Source organism: Galeopterus variegatus, unplaced genomic scaffold (assembly GCF_000696425.1).
Source record: "Galeopterus variegatus unplaced genomic scaffold, G_variegatus-3.0.2 Scaffold2576, whole genome shotgun sequence".
In the NCBI taxonomy this organism is placed as follows: domain Eukaryota; kingdom Metazoa; phylum Chordata; class Mammalia; order Dermoptera; family Cynocephalidae; genus Galeopterus; species Galeopterus variegatus.
This window is the reverse complement of record NW_007728687.1, coordinates 345,456-358,618: the sequence shown is the minus strand read 5'-3', so window position 1 is coordinate 358,618 and position 13,163 is coordinate 345,456. Positions and strand designations below refer to the sequence as shown.

Below are 13,163 nucleotides of genomic sequence, written 5' to 3'. Positions count from 1 at the left end.
TGAGCTGCACAAAAAGCCTTCCCTAGGGAAACAGCAGCAAAGCAGCAATTTAACTCAATCACACAGGTCAAGTACTGGTTCTCACAGGAAGTTCCCCCATTTTAGAAGTAAACAAAAGGACAAAAAATTAGTTCCAGCCTAGGGACACCACTAGCGCCTTGGGGCCTGCCTGGGAACCAGAGGCTTGGAGTTGGGGACAGGACCCCACTCCCACAACCAGGCACACCGTGCCAGTGCCTTGGGGCCTTCTCAGAGACCTGAGGCATTGAGAAGGTGACCAGACCCCACTCCCACATCCAAGCACATCACCATCACCTCAGGGCCCCACTCAGGGGCTTGGGGTATGGAGCTGGGGATCAGACCCCCTTCCCACAACCAGGCACACTGTGCCAGGGCCTCAGGGCACACCTGGGGATCTGGGGTATGTAGCCAGGGACCAGACCACCCCCTTCCCACAACCAGGCACACTGCCAATGCTTTGTGGTCCCGCCCATGGGCCTGAGGTAGGGAAAAGGGGACTGTACCCCCCCTCACAACAGGCACACCACACCAGTACTTCAGAGCCCACCTGGGGACCCAAGGCATGGAGCCAGGGACCAGACACACCCCAAAACTAGGCACACAGCCAGCACCAAGGAGCATGCCAAAAACATGACCTCCATGTGGGTGGCCCACCACAGCCAGCACAATAACCATGGCTGCCGTGAAAGTGGCTAGACACCACAAACACCACACAGATGGTCCACCAGTCACTGGAGTGTATTGACACAAGGAGAGTCACCATCAGATATAAAGAAGAGGATGTCTCTCTCAACAAAGTCCATTTCAGAGTGACAGAAGAAGCATCTGCTCTATGATAATTTTGGGGGACCTGATCACACCTCTCAGCATTGTACAATCATCCAGGAATCAAATCAATAGAGTAATGATTATTCTTTCAGAAGGGGAGAAGAAATCTAGAGTAATTAGAGGGGGGAGAGGGTAGGTAGAGGGGAATGGGGAGGGATTGGACAAGGGGCATAAAGAATAATTATGATTTGTCACAATATATATGCTAGTAATATTGATTTGATCAACATATCTAATGTTGAACCCCCAAAATATGTATGATCAATTTTGATTCAATAAAAAAAATTTTTTTTTAAAACTTAAGAAAGCAAAAAATAAATAAATGAAAGCTGTAAAATAAATAAATAAATAAAAATGGGCAAAGGACCAGAATAGACATTTCTCTAAAAAAACATACAAATAGCTAACAGGTATAGGAAAAGGTGCTCAAGATACTAATCATCATGGGAATACAATCAAAACCACAATAAGATATTACCTCACACCTTAGAATAGCTATTACTATAAAACAAAAGATAACAAGTGAGGATATAAAGAAAAGAGAACTCTTGTACACTGTTGGAGAGAATGTTAATGTGTACAGTCATTATGGAATACAGTATGGAGGTCCTTCAAATAATTTAAAATAGAACTAACATATGATCTAGCAATCCCACTTCTGGGTATTAATCAAAGGAATTTAATGCAGAATCTAGAAGAGATACCCATGTTCATTGCAGCATTATTCACAATTGCCAAGAGATGGAAACAATCTAAGTTCCTTCAATGAATGAACAGATAATCCCAGATAGTACCAGTGTTCATGGTACTTTCCAGCACTGCTTGGATCTGGATGTAGGTGTTCCCCAAATTTGGTGATATGAACACTGTTTAATTCTTTTTCTATTCTTTTTTAAAAAATATGCCTGCATGCACTATTTACAATAGCCCAGAGTTGGAACTAGCCCAAATGTCCATCATCAGATGAGTGAATAAGGAAACTGAGGTATATCTACACAATGGAATACTACTCTGCTATAAAAAAGAATGAAATACTACCATTCACAACAACATGGATGGACTTAGAGAAAATTATATTAAGTTGAACAAGTCAGGCACAGAAAGAGAAATGCCACATGTTCTCACTTATTTGTGGGAGCTAAAAATAAATAAATAAATAAATATACAAACTAATAAAGGGTCAGAGGGGGAAGAAGACACATCAATCACAACAATTCCTTGAACTTGTTAAGAAAAGTGAATGGATATGATGTAGTGGGGGGGAGGGGAGAAAGGGAAGGAAGAAAGAGAAATTGGTAAAGGGACACGAAAATCAACTACAATGTATGTTGAGAAGTTAAAATAAAAAATATATATACATATATATATGTCTGCATAATCTTGCTTTCTTTGCTTACTTGCTTATTGCTGTATCTTAATAAATATCATAAACTGGCTTATTAGTGTGATAAGTGGTTTCTTTGAACCTAAATGAAAGTAAAAACTTTCAGCAAAACATATACTTAACTCTAAGTTTTCAAGGCAAAACAACCAAAAGAAAATTCCATTATTCAGCCTAAAATTGAAACAAGATAGAAATTCTATTGATTCATAAAAATCAATAATAGTAGCTTACATTCTCTTGAATTGTCTATTGACAACCACTAATCTATAATAGAAACAAAAAGAAACTACTTTCTAAATAATTTTCAAGATTGATACTCACTGATAACCCTTTTGAAAAGCATTATGTCTCACATATGCTTTAAAATCATAGACCCTGGGCCGGCCCGTGGCTCACTCGGGAGAGTGCGGTGCTGAAAAACATAGACCCTGAATGGGGCCAGCCCGTGGCTTACTTGGGAGAGTGTGGTGCTGACAACACCAAGTCAAGGGTTAAGATCCCCTTACCGGTCATCTTTTTTAAAAAATAATAAATAAATAAAAATAAAATAAAAAATAAAAACATAGACCCTGAATGGGGCCAGCCCGTGGCTTACTTGGGAGAGTGTGGTGCTGACAACACCAAGTCAAGGGTTAAGATCCCCTTACCGGTCATCTTTTTTAAAAAATAATAAATAAATAAAAATAAAATAAAAAATAAAAACATAGACCCTGAAACCAGATGGCCTGAGTTCAAATCCTAGAGCTAACCCCTTCCTGAAAGTGTAATCTAGGCAAATAAATTAATTTCTCCTTGCTTTCATTTTCTAAAGAACCGTTTGACTTTTCTGATTTCCTTTATTATGTAAAAACTATTCCCCAACTTTTGACTCCCTAGCGCTGTGTCTGTAACTCTCTTCTAGAACTTTTCTTACTCTGGCTTGTATTTTAATTTTTTTAATTCTAATCTAACCCATGAAACGAGTCTTCAAGTTCTCCAGAGGCAGTGCCTGTGCTTTACTCATTTCTGTACTCTCTGAAGAGCAGAGCCCTGGGCCTGGCATATATATCACTCAAATATTTTTTCATACGAATTGAAAGAAATAAGGAAAAGCAAGGAATAAACTTTTGTTAGAAGGCCTACTCTGTATGTAGCAGCATTTACAACAGGTGCTTTCACACATGTTATTTCACTTAACTTTCACAACATTTCTTCTAGATAGGTATTACTGTCCTCATTTTATAGTTAGGGAAATTGAAATTGAGAGAGGTTAAACAGAAAAAAATCATCTCTTTCCTTCAAGGAGTTTATAATCTAGTAGGGATATATACTACCTATATTAATAATAAAAAATGTGATACAGGTTGTATGTAAATACAGTGGTTCAAACGAATTCAACGGAAAAGATTACTTTTAGTTTGGATGATTTAGGAAGATTTTATGGGTGAGGCCGCACTTAAGATGGACCAGCAAGGACAGGATACTGACAGTAGATGGAGATAATCAAAGAGCATTCCAAAAAGCTCATAGTTTCACTTGGAAGTTTGTCAAGACAGTTTGTCCCCTAGTCTTTCTCAGGCAGGCTCAGGGACTCTTCATTCCTCAGTTAAACACTGGAAAGACTATATTTAGGGTTTTACAAAATAAGCCAATGAAAACATGAAATTTAATTGCCAAAAATTTAAAACAAGCTCGATATTCATAATATAATATATAATGTTTAATAATAATGGATAATATTTATTGAGTGCTTATTAGGTGTCAGAAGTCCCATATAAAGTGCTTTCCATAGATTATCTCATTGACTTCTTCAACATCCCATATAATTCATATATCACAGAAAAGAAAGTAGGCCTAGAAAGGAGCCATACAACTCTGACAAAGAATTGTGTGATTGTTAAGTGACCAAGGCAAGAAGTCAGGTTTAGATTCATCTGATTCCAGAGCCAGCTCACAATGCTATGTGTACAACTATTTCAAGCTAAGAAACATTTGTGTTCAATACACAAAAGAAATCTTAATTGAAGTATGTTAAGTTTCCAAGTTACAAAAGAACTTAAAACATTCAATGCTATTTGAAAACTAAAATACACAAGTAGTTACTGAAAGAAAGTGAGCCAAGATGCTGGTACCGTTCAAGCTTTATTAAAGGAAGAAAATCTGCTGGGCTGTGCTCAAAGTAGCAGGCAGCCCAGGGCTGCCCTGAAAAGGGGACAGCACCAGGTGTGGGAATGGTAGAGCTTATATAGGTATGTTGGCACCAAGAGCTAGGTGATGTAATTCCAGGGTGGGGATTGAGTTAGGTCATGGGAATGGAGAGTTCTGCACATGTGGAAATGCCAAAAGTTTCATTTTCTCTGAAACCATGAGGCTTCTTGCAAAAGAGAAGTGGGGAGAGGAGTGGAGGAGGTGGACAGCGCCATTTTGTACTTGGGCTTGTCTAAAGTGGTGCTGGTTATGTTGAAGATCTATTATTCCTGCCTTTTAAGTATAGGAAAAAGGGGGAAAGGGTGGAGGTCTCATTCTTCTGGAGCTACTTCCTGCTGGAGATGGGCAAAGATATGGAAAAAGTAAAAGATTTATGTTGGCGGGTAAAACAATTAGGTGGCGGGGTATTGGTTTTGTGTGGGGAGGCTGTATTCCTCTGGGGAAGGGTCGCTGATTCTGAGGGGCTGACATCCTCCTTGCAGGAACAATTTGGCAACCTTTTGGTTGGTGAAAGCCTGTACATGTTCCTGCTACAAGGCGAGTTACCGTGGGCTCATGTGTGATGATCTCCGTGGGGTCCTCAGGCCCTGGGCATCATCAGTCCTCCTCCTGGGCAAAGCCAAGAAGCTCCAGTAGAGATGGCCATGAAACCAAAGGCTGTAGGTTGGGGACTGGGCCACTCCCTCTCTGGTGAGTGGCACAATTGATCCCCCAGTGACCTGGCCATTTGCAGTGAGGACAGGCTATGACAGGCCTGTGCCAAGTGGCCTGGCTGACCATATTTGAAGCAGTTCTTGGGTGGCTTGCCCCTAGAGGCAGCAAGCTTTGGAGTATGTGAGCCTTGGATAGCATTAGCCAGGAGCTGGTATTTGGCCTGATCTCTTTTACAGTTTTTTGAATATCAGGGGCTGATTAGGTAATGAAATGAGACTGTTGGAGATCCATGCCCGCAGGGGAGTTTGGATCTATACATGCGTATTCATGTAAAGCCTCAGAGAGATGGGTTAGGAACTCACTGGGATTTTTAGTGGATCTCTGTGTGATCTCTCTAAGCTTGTCATAATCGACTGACTTGTGAGTAGCTTTTTGGAGGCCATGAAGTAGGTGTGTGATTAGATTATCCTGGAGATCCCAATCTCTGGTGGCCAGCCTGGTAGTTCCAATTTGGGTCTGTGCAAGGAACAGCAATGGTTCCCATAGGCTGCCTATTATTTTGAGCATGTACCTGAGCCGCCATCCAGACCTGCTCCCTGTACATGTATTTGGACAATTCCTTCCTTCCCAGCCACTTCATGGAAGGGTTATAAAAAGCTGGAGCTGAGGTGGGGTTGTTACCTGAGGAAGGGGGAGAAGGGGAGGAATTGGGCTGAGGACGAGCATCTGGAGGTTAGGTGTGGGGAAGAGAGAGAGATGTGGAAGGCTGATGGATCAGAAGATTGATCTGAATCTGGAAGGAGAGGTCAAGCATGAGCTAGGAGAATTTGAGACATAGGAGAGTTTTGACAGAGAGAAGAATGCGTTCAGAGATATAAAAGGCCTGAACAAGGAATCTCTACAGCTTTTGCAATTTCGGTGAGTGTCTAAATTGAGTGCCATCTTGTGGCCACTGGGATCCATTGTAACCAGGCATTTGAGTTTTAATGTCTTCCTGGAGGCCGAGAAATTGGCCAGGAGACAGCCCAGAGGCATAGAGTATGGAGTACAGTAGAAAATGGGACGGGACAGGACATTTAGGTTCAATGTCTCCCTGGAGGCCAAGAAATTGGCCAGGAGATGGGCCAAGGGTGTAGAGCGTGGAGGTTTGGATCATGAGGATCCCATGTAGAGGGTGAGAAAGGGCAATCAGTCCTGGTAGAAGAAGAGTGCCAGCAAAGGGCATCCCCTTTGGTGCCCACCTTATTTTCCAGAGAAAAGCTACTGACCAGCTGGAGGAGCATCCTCCAGTAGCTGGGGGGCATGAGAAGAATTCCCTTGGCCAGGCGCCTGGGCTTCGTAGAGACCAAAGTGGTAGAGTAGTAGGAGGAACTGTAGAAATAGGCAGGACAGAACCACTGACTCACCCTGAATTGAGGCCGGTGTTGGGTGTGTTGGTCTGAAACGGCAAAAGTAAAGAGTCCCAGAGGCATCCAGTTTCGGCAGGTCTGGGAAGGGCAGCCAAGGGCCCATCACCCCAAGACAGGGGATTATCCACAACGTCGGCCAAAACCCTTCCTGTGTTTTGGCACCATAATGAAAGAAAGTGAGCTGAGATGCCAGGTACCATTCAAGCTTTATTAAAGGAAGAAAATCTGCTGGGCTGTGCTCAAAGTAGCAGGCAACTCAGAGCTGCCCTGAAAAGGAGACAGCACCAGGTTTGGGGGTGGGAGTGCTTATATAGGTATGTTGGCACCAAGAGCTGGGTGATGTAATTCCAGGGTGGAGATTGAGTCAGGTCATGGGAATGGAGAGTTCTGTGCATGTGGAAACGCCGAAAGTTTCATTTTCTCTGAAACCATGAGGCTTCCTGTGAAAGAGAATGGGGGAGGGGAAGGGAGGGGGTGGGTGGCACCATTTTGTCCTTGGGCTTGTCTAAAGTGGCGCTGGTTATGTTGCAGATCTATTAATTACCACAGAAAGTAACTAAAAAAACATTTACTCCTTGACCCATAGCTGTTCCCCACCAGTGTGCATATATCACTCCAATCTAAAGAAAGAATATAAACCCTTAATTCACTGACACTCCTTTTATTTTTTTAACAGGCCTTTTTAATCTGCTCTTTCCTGATACTTTTAATTTCAGTTCCTCATCCCTCCATAGAGTGCTTCTATGTGAACATATCCCAGGGCTTACACACCTCAAATACTATTCGATGGTGATGGTGACACCCACCACTGTGATGACAATTACACAATCTGAAAGAAGGCTCAATTCAATGAGTAGTTAATGCCTTAGCTGTCTTAGGAAGTATGATAAATGTGTTCAGCATAATCCCCATTACTATTTAACAACTGAATTTTTATTTATTTTTTTAAAATTTAATTTTATTTTATTTTGTCAATATACAATGTGGTTGATTATTGTGGCCCATCACGGAAACCTCCTTCTCTCCTCCCTCCCAACAATGTCCTTTCTGTATGCTTGTATCAACTTCAAGGAATTGTATTTATTATGTCTTCTTCCCCCCCCCCCCGATTTTTGTGTGTGTGTGTGTGAATTTACGTATTTATTTTTAGCTCCCACCAATAAGTGAGAACATGTGATATTTCTCTTTCCATGCCTGACTTGTTTCACTTAATATAATAACAACTGAATTTTTAGAATGAGTAAGATAAGGAAGTTCACCAAGATATATCAGTAATTCATTACGTTATATTTATGCAAATATTTTGATCTTGATTCAAATTCCTGAATTAAGCAAATACATAAATACCCTCCTTACACTTCTAAAGGATATATCATAATATGGAAAAATGACGTTCAGTCTGAATGTCATTCTATTCCTAGCCTTACATCTCTTGCTGGGGGTGAAAAGCTCAATGGTAAGTTTGAATAACTATGGATATGACGGCATTGTTATTGCAATTAACCCCAGTGTACCAGAAGATGAAAAACTCATTCAAAATATAAAGGTAAGTGAAATTTTATTATTTACCTATTTTTATTTCAGTAAGTATTTTCAACTCATGTTGCCTAGGCACATACACACACTCATACAGAGTTATAACTTTCCAAAATTGCTTTGACAGTATTCATGATTTATATAGCATTTATCTAAACTGTCAAGATTAATATATGCTTAGTTTAAGTATGTTTTATTATATATTGATACTATTAGTCATTCCCCTAATGAATTATTAAGAGGGTGAACTGCTAATTTTAACTAATTAAGCTAACAGGAAGACTTCAGAGCAAGTGAAGAATTATACTCACATTTTTTCTTTATAAAGTTTAAATAATTAATCTATATTTAAGCCTTAGAGGTTCATTATCTTATGCATTTTTTTTTAGTTGTTCATACTTGTTCAACTCTGGAAAATTAAAAAATCTTATGTATCTTATCTAAAGAAAATGTTACACATTTTTGAAGTTAATTTATCTTCCTAATTGTATGAGGGGTCTTCAAAAAGCTCATGGAAAGATTCGTATTATCTCTTAATTCTACGTTTCCATGTACTTTCTGAACTGCCCTTGTATTTTACTAGTTAGTACAATAAAAACACCTTATATATAGCATTTTAATATATATACTATCTTCTTTCATACTCCCAGTATCCCAGTGAGGTGGTCAAGAACACAGATTATTATCCTTGTTGTACAAATGAGAGAAGTTAAGTGATCTTACAATAAGTGGCAGAACTGGGACCTGAAGCCAATCAGAACTGTCTATATATTTTTTCACTCTTGCTTGGTAAAACTTTGCCTTTTATATAAACACACTTCATATGAGAAGGTAGCTCAAAAGAAATCTAGCAAAATGTTCTTTTTAATGGATATCAAGTATAATGATCTATCAAAACTTAAGCTCCCAATTTATTTAAACAATCCAATTATAAGCACGTTTGTTTGAGTAAATAAGCAACTTGCCAACAGGCTCCGCATCTTAATCACTTTATATCACATCCAGCACCTCATTCCCATCCCAATCCATAATGCTTATTGCAGGCCTGGACAGGTAACGAACAGAGTTGATTTTTGAGCATACAAAAATGAGGAGTTTGCAGACTGAAAAGATGTAATAATATTCAACCTATTTTTCAGTTAGTCTGTGTGCCAAAATGTTTGGGGAAAGGGAGCTTAGATATGCTTTTTGTAGTCTGTAGATATACTTTTGTGTTTATTTCAAGTAATATTCAACCTATTTTTCAGTTAGTCTGTGTGCCAAAATGTTCGGGGAAAGGGAGCTTAGATATGCTTTTTGTAGTCTGTAGATATACTTTTGTGTTTATTTCAATGTAACAATTGTTACCACGTGGTACTTGTAATTTTATCAGGAAATGGTAACTGAAGCTTCTTCTTACCTGTTTCATGCCACCAAACGAAGAGCTTATTTCAGGAATGTAAGCATTTTAATTCCAATGACCTGGAAGTCAAAATCTGAGTACTTAATGCCAAAACAAGAATCATACGACCAGGTAGGCTATTTTATTTAGCTTCTAAACTTCTTTCTTCTTCCTGTGCTTTTTAAAAATTAATACTTATAATTTTTTAGTAACTACTAATCATTAATTTGGTAATTAAATTAGTAATATAACTTTTTTTAATGTATACAAAAAAGTCCTTGTTTCTAAAATCCCTTGTTTCTATTGCTCTTGGAATTTGGGGGGTTTTTGTTTTTTTTTTTAAGTTTTGAGGGTAATTTATTACGTAGCAACTGATAATTAATGCAATAGGGCTTTGCAGAACATGGTAAGAACTTTAGATGTTATCCTTCTTTTTACTGTGGTAAAACATAAGAATTTCCATTTTAAGCATTTTGAAATATACAATTGCATGGAATTAATTACATTCACGATGCTGTATAACCACTACTTCTATTTCCAAAATTTTTTCCTTATCCTAAACATAAACTCTGTACCCATTAAGCAATAACTTCTCATTCTCTTGGAATTTGTTTTTCTTTGTTCTTCTGTTATTTAGGCAGAGGTCATAGTTGCTAACCCTTATCCGAAATACGGAGATGATCCCTATACACTTCAATATGGACAATGTGGAGAAAAAGGACAATATATACATTTTACTCCAAACTTCTTGTTGACTAATAATTTGCCTATTTATGGGCCCCGAGGTAGGGATATCTATTTTATACTTCTGTTCTTATTTCCTTTGGAAAAAAAAAATATATAAAGCTGTGAGTAATGGTATTTTTAAAGATTTTAGGAAGAGAAAAATACTAATACCTTTGTTTAGAAATATGCTACTTATGTTTAATATAATTATATTTCTTTGTGTGTGTGTGTTTAATAATAAAATGAGTCATTTATTGGCACTAACACATTTCAACTTTTTTGGCCTAATGAAAGGCATCAATTTCTGGAGTTCCTTGGCTAAATTAAGTTGGGGAGAGGGGACAGAGAGATTTAAGCTATAAGACAACTGTATTAAACTATTGTAACCATAAATTTATATTCTCTCATAGGCAGGGTATTTGTCCATGAGTGGGCTCATCTCCGGTGGGGAATATTTGATGAGTATAATGTGGACCGGCCATTCTATATTTCCAGAAAGAACACTATTGAAGCAACAAGGTATTGTTATATTGAACAAATCGGTTTTTAAAACTTCTTACTTACAACACTTTAATTTTCTATACTAAGCAAGCAAAGCTATTTCAACTAATTGAATGTTCATATAGTTAATTGCAATATCCAATCTACCACATTATGTATGCATCCAATTAATTCTGAGGATTTCACCTTGGAATCAAGATCAATCAGGAATTGGGATTCATTTTAGTATTCACAGAGATTGTACTAAAATATGTTCTTGACAGAGAAGAAAAAAAGGCCTAAACCCCACGATATCTGAGAATTAGAGTTCAGTCCTACCCACTCTTTTGTTCCACTTTATTCATAACTTTTTGAGGTGAATCTCTTTCATTGAAATCAAACTGCTAGAGCTTCATGGTAAATATATTTACTTTTCATTTAATCTTTATTTTAAAGAAGAAAAAGTCTCTCATAAGGATAAGTGAGTAAATTGATTTTTTAAGAAACATAATTCCAGGTGGAGATAGACATGTCCTATTTATGAATAGATGAGATGATTAAACCTTTAAATTAAATATATCAAGCACATAGAGTATTTAATGAGTATTGAAGAACAATGGAAATCAATGTAATGGGCAATAAGTCTTTGAGATAAAAATGTACTAGAGGAAAGAGGAATGGTAGAAAAATGCCTCTCTGCATCTCCTTTGTGTTGTTTGTTTGATCTCCTCTGAGATGCCTGGAGTTTTTCACACAAACTGGGCTCTAAACCCAATACCCTCATTCTTCCCACCCTCATCCCACACAACTTCTTCCTTACCCAAATAATGTCTGCTCATCCTTCAAGACTCAGTTTACATATTTCTTCCCTAAATGGTCATTTCTCTCCCTTCAGTTGGAGTTAGATGCCCTTGGGAGTGCTCCCACAGCAACATGTGTGGGCTTCTCTCACACTTATTTTAATGGGAAGTAATTGTCTATGTAATTATATTTTCCCCACTAGACTTTAAGATCCTTGAGGACTGTGATTTTTTTTAAAAAAATCCCTTGGCCTTGGGCTTGGCTTAAAGTAAAAGTTAAACAGGGAATGTATCAAACAACAAATTTTTGATAAGTTAGTGAAAAACAAATGTTTCATTATGATCGGTCGTAAAAAGGGATATATTGATAAAAACAAGTATCTAAAACATTTATTGAGCTCCTACTGTGTGTCAGGCAATTTGAGGCAGTGCTATCTCATTGTATGTAAGTTTAACTTTCGGGCTTACTCTAGAGCTAACCCTCCTGGATGGTATAATTTACCATCTCCTTTGATCCTTGCAATACAGACAAATTTATTAAAGTGGGTTAATGTTATGAAGTAAAATATTAACACAGAATAAGAGTAATCTTGCATATAAACAGAAACTCTGTAGAATCCTTTACCCATACTTTGTGCCCCATTCCCTGCCAGGGACTTGACAATTTATCATGAAGACCAAGTAGTTTGAATGTACAAGCATTTACATGCAGAGTTTATTTTTATTTCTTCCCTCAGTCTAGCTCAATTGTTCTCAAAATGTAAATTGCAAAATTCTGTAAATACAAAATCATGTATACCACACATGGACATTCAATAGGATTTTAAGCATAATATTGACTCTCTTCTCCCCAGTAAGAAATAATTCCTCTGTATCTCTTACCTCACTTAATCTTCACAACATCCCTGTGAGTTAGGAATTATCATCTCTAGCTCAAAGTCACAAAGGTAATAGATTTATTGATCACATTAGTGAGCAATGAATGTTTAGTAAATATGAACTAGCAACTTTGCTCTGATTGAAATAAATAGTAAATAGGGGGAGAATATTGTGCCTACTTTGTCAAAATGGAATGTTTGGTACATGATCTATAGCTGATGTTACTGAAGAAAAGATTTTAGGATGCTAGGCTTTATACATTATTTGCCAAGTGTTCATATATAAACGTAACGTAATTCTTTCATTATAGATGTTCCACTAGTATTACTGGTATTAACGTGGTTTTCAAGGAATGCAACGGGGGCAGCTGTATAACAAGGCCATGCAGACGTGACGCACAGACAGGGTTGTATGAAGCAAAATGTACATTTATCCCAAACAAATCCCAGACTGCAAGGGAATCCATAATGTTTATGCAAAATCTCAATTCTGTAAGTACCTTCTATTTTCAGTCTCTCAAAGGAATCCTTAGGAAAAGACTGTCTAGGGAGGCTGGATTTTCTACTCTGAAATTATGTGTACCAATAGAAGAGAGGGAAATTACTCAGGCAATTTAATTAGAGGCCATTTTCTGCAGCCTGTGTCAGGGTGTGTCTGGAAATTGTCCCACACTTTCCTATTAACTTGTGTCTTCAGATGTAACACTGTACCCTTCTCACTCGGGGTCACACAATAAATTCTTAGAATATCCTTTCCCTCATTGACATCTGTGGATTTGTGTCAGAGCTATGACCTTACTTTTAATTCCTCTTTTATGTGTTAGCCTTTTTACTTTTTTTTTTTTTTTTTTTTTTTTTTTTTTTTTTTTTTTTTTTTTC

At 38.0% G+C, this 13,163-nt stretch overlaps 1 protein-coding gene across 1 annotated transcript in view; it reads left to right on the top strand.

The window, feature by feature from the left end:
• The first annotated feature begins 7,870 nt into the window (after window positions 1-7,870).
• LOC103598347 (epithelial chloride channel protein-like) overlaps window positions 7,871-13,163 on the top strand; it is a 23,434-nt gene continuing 18,141 nt past the window's right edge. Inside the window, 5 exon segments of the mRNA XM_008582344.1 lie at window positions 7,871-8,029; window positions 9,392-9,532; window positions 10,038-10,185; window positions 10,537-10,645; window positions 12,596-12,776. Of these exon segments, the coding sequence (XP_008580566.1) occupies window positions 7,871-8,029; window positions 9,392-9,532; window positions 10,038-10,185; window positions 10,537-10,645; window positions 12,596-12,776 (738 nt within the window).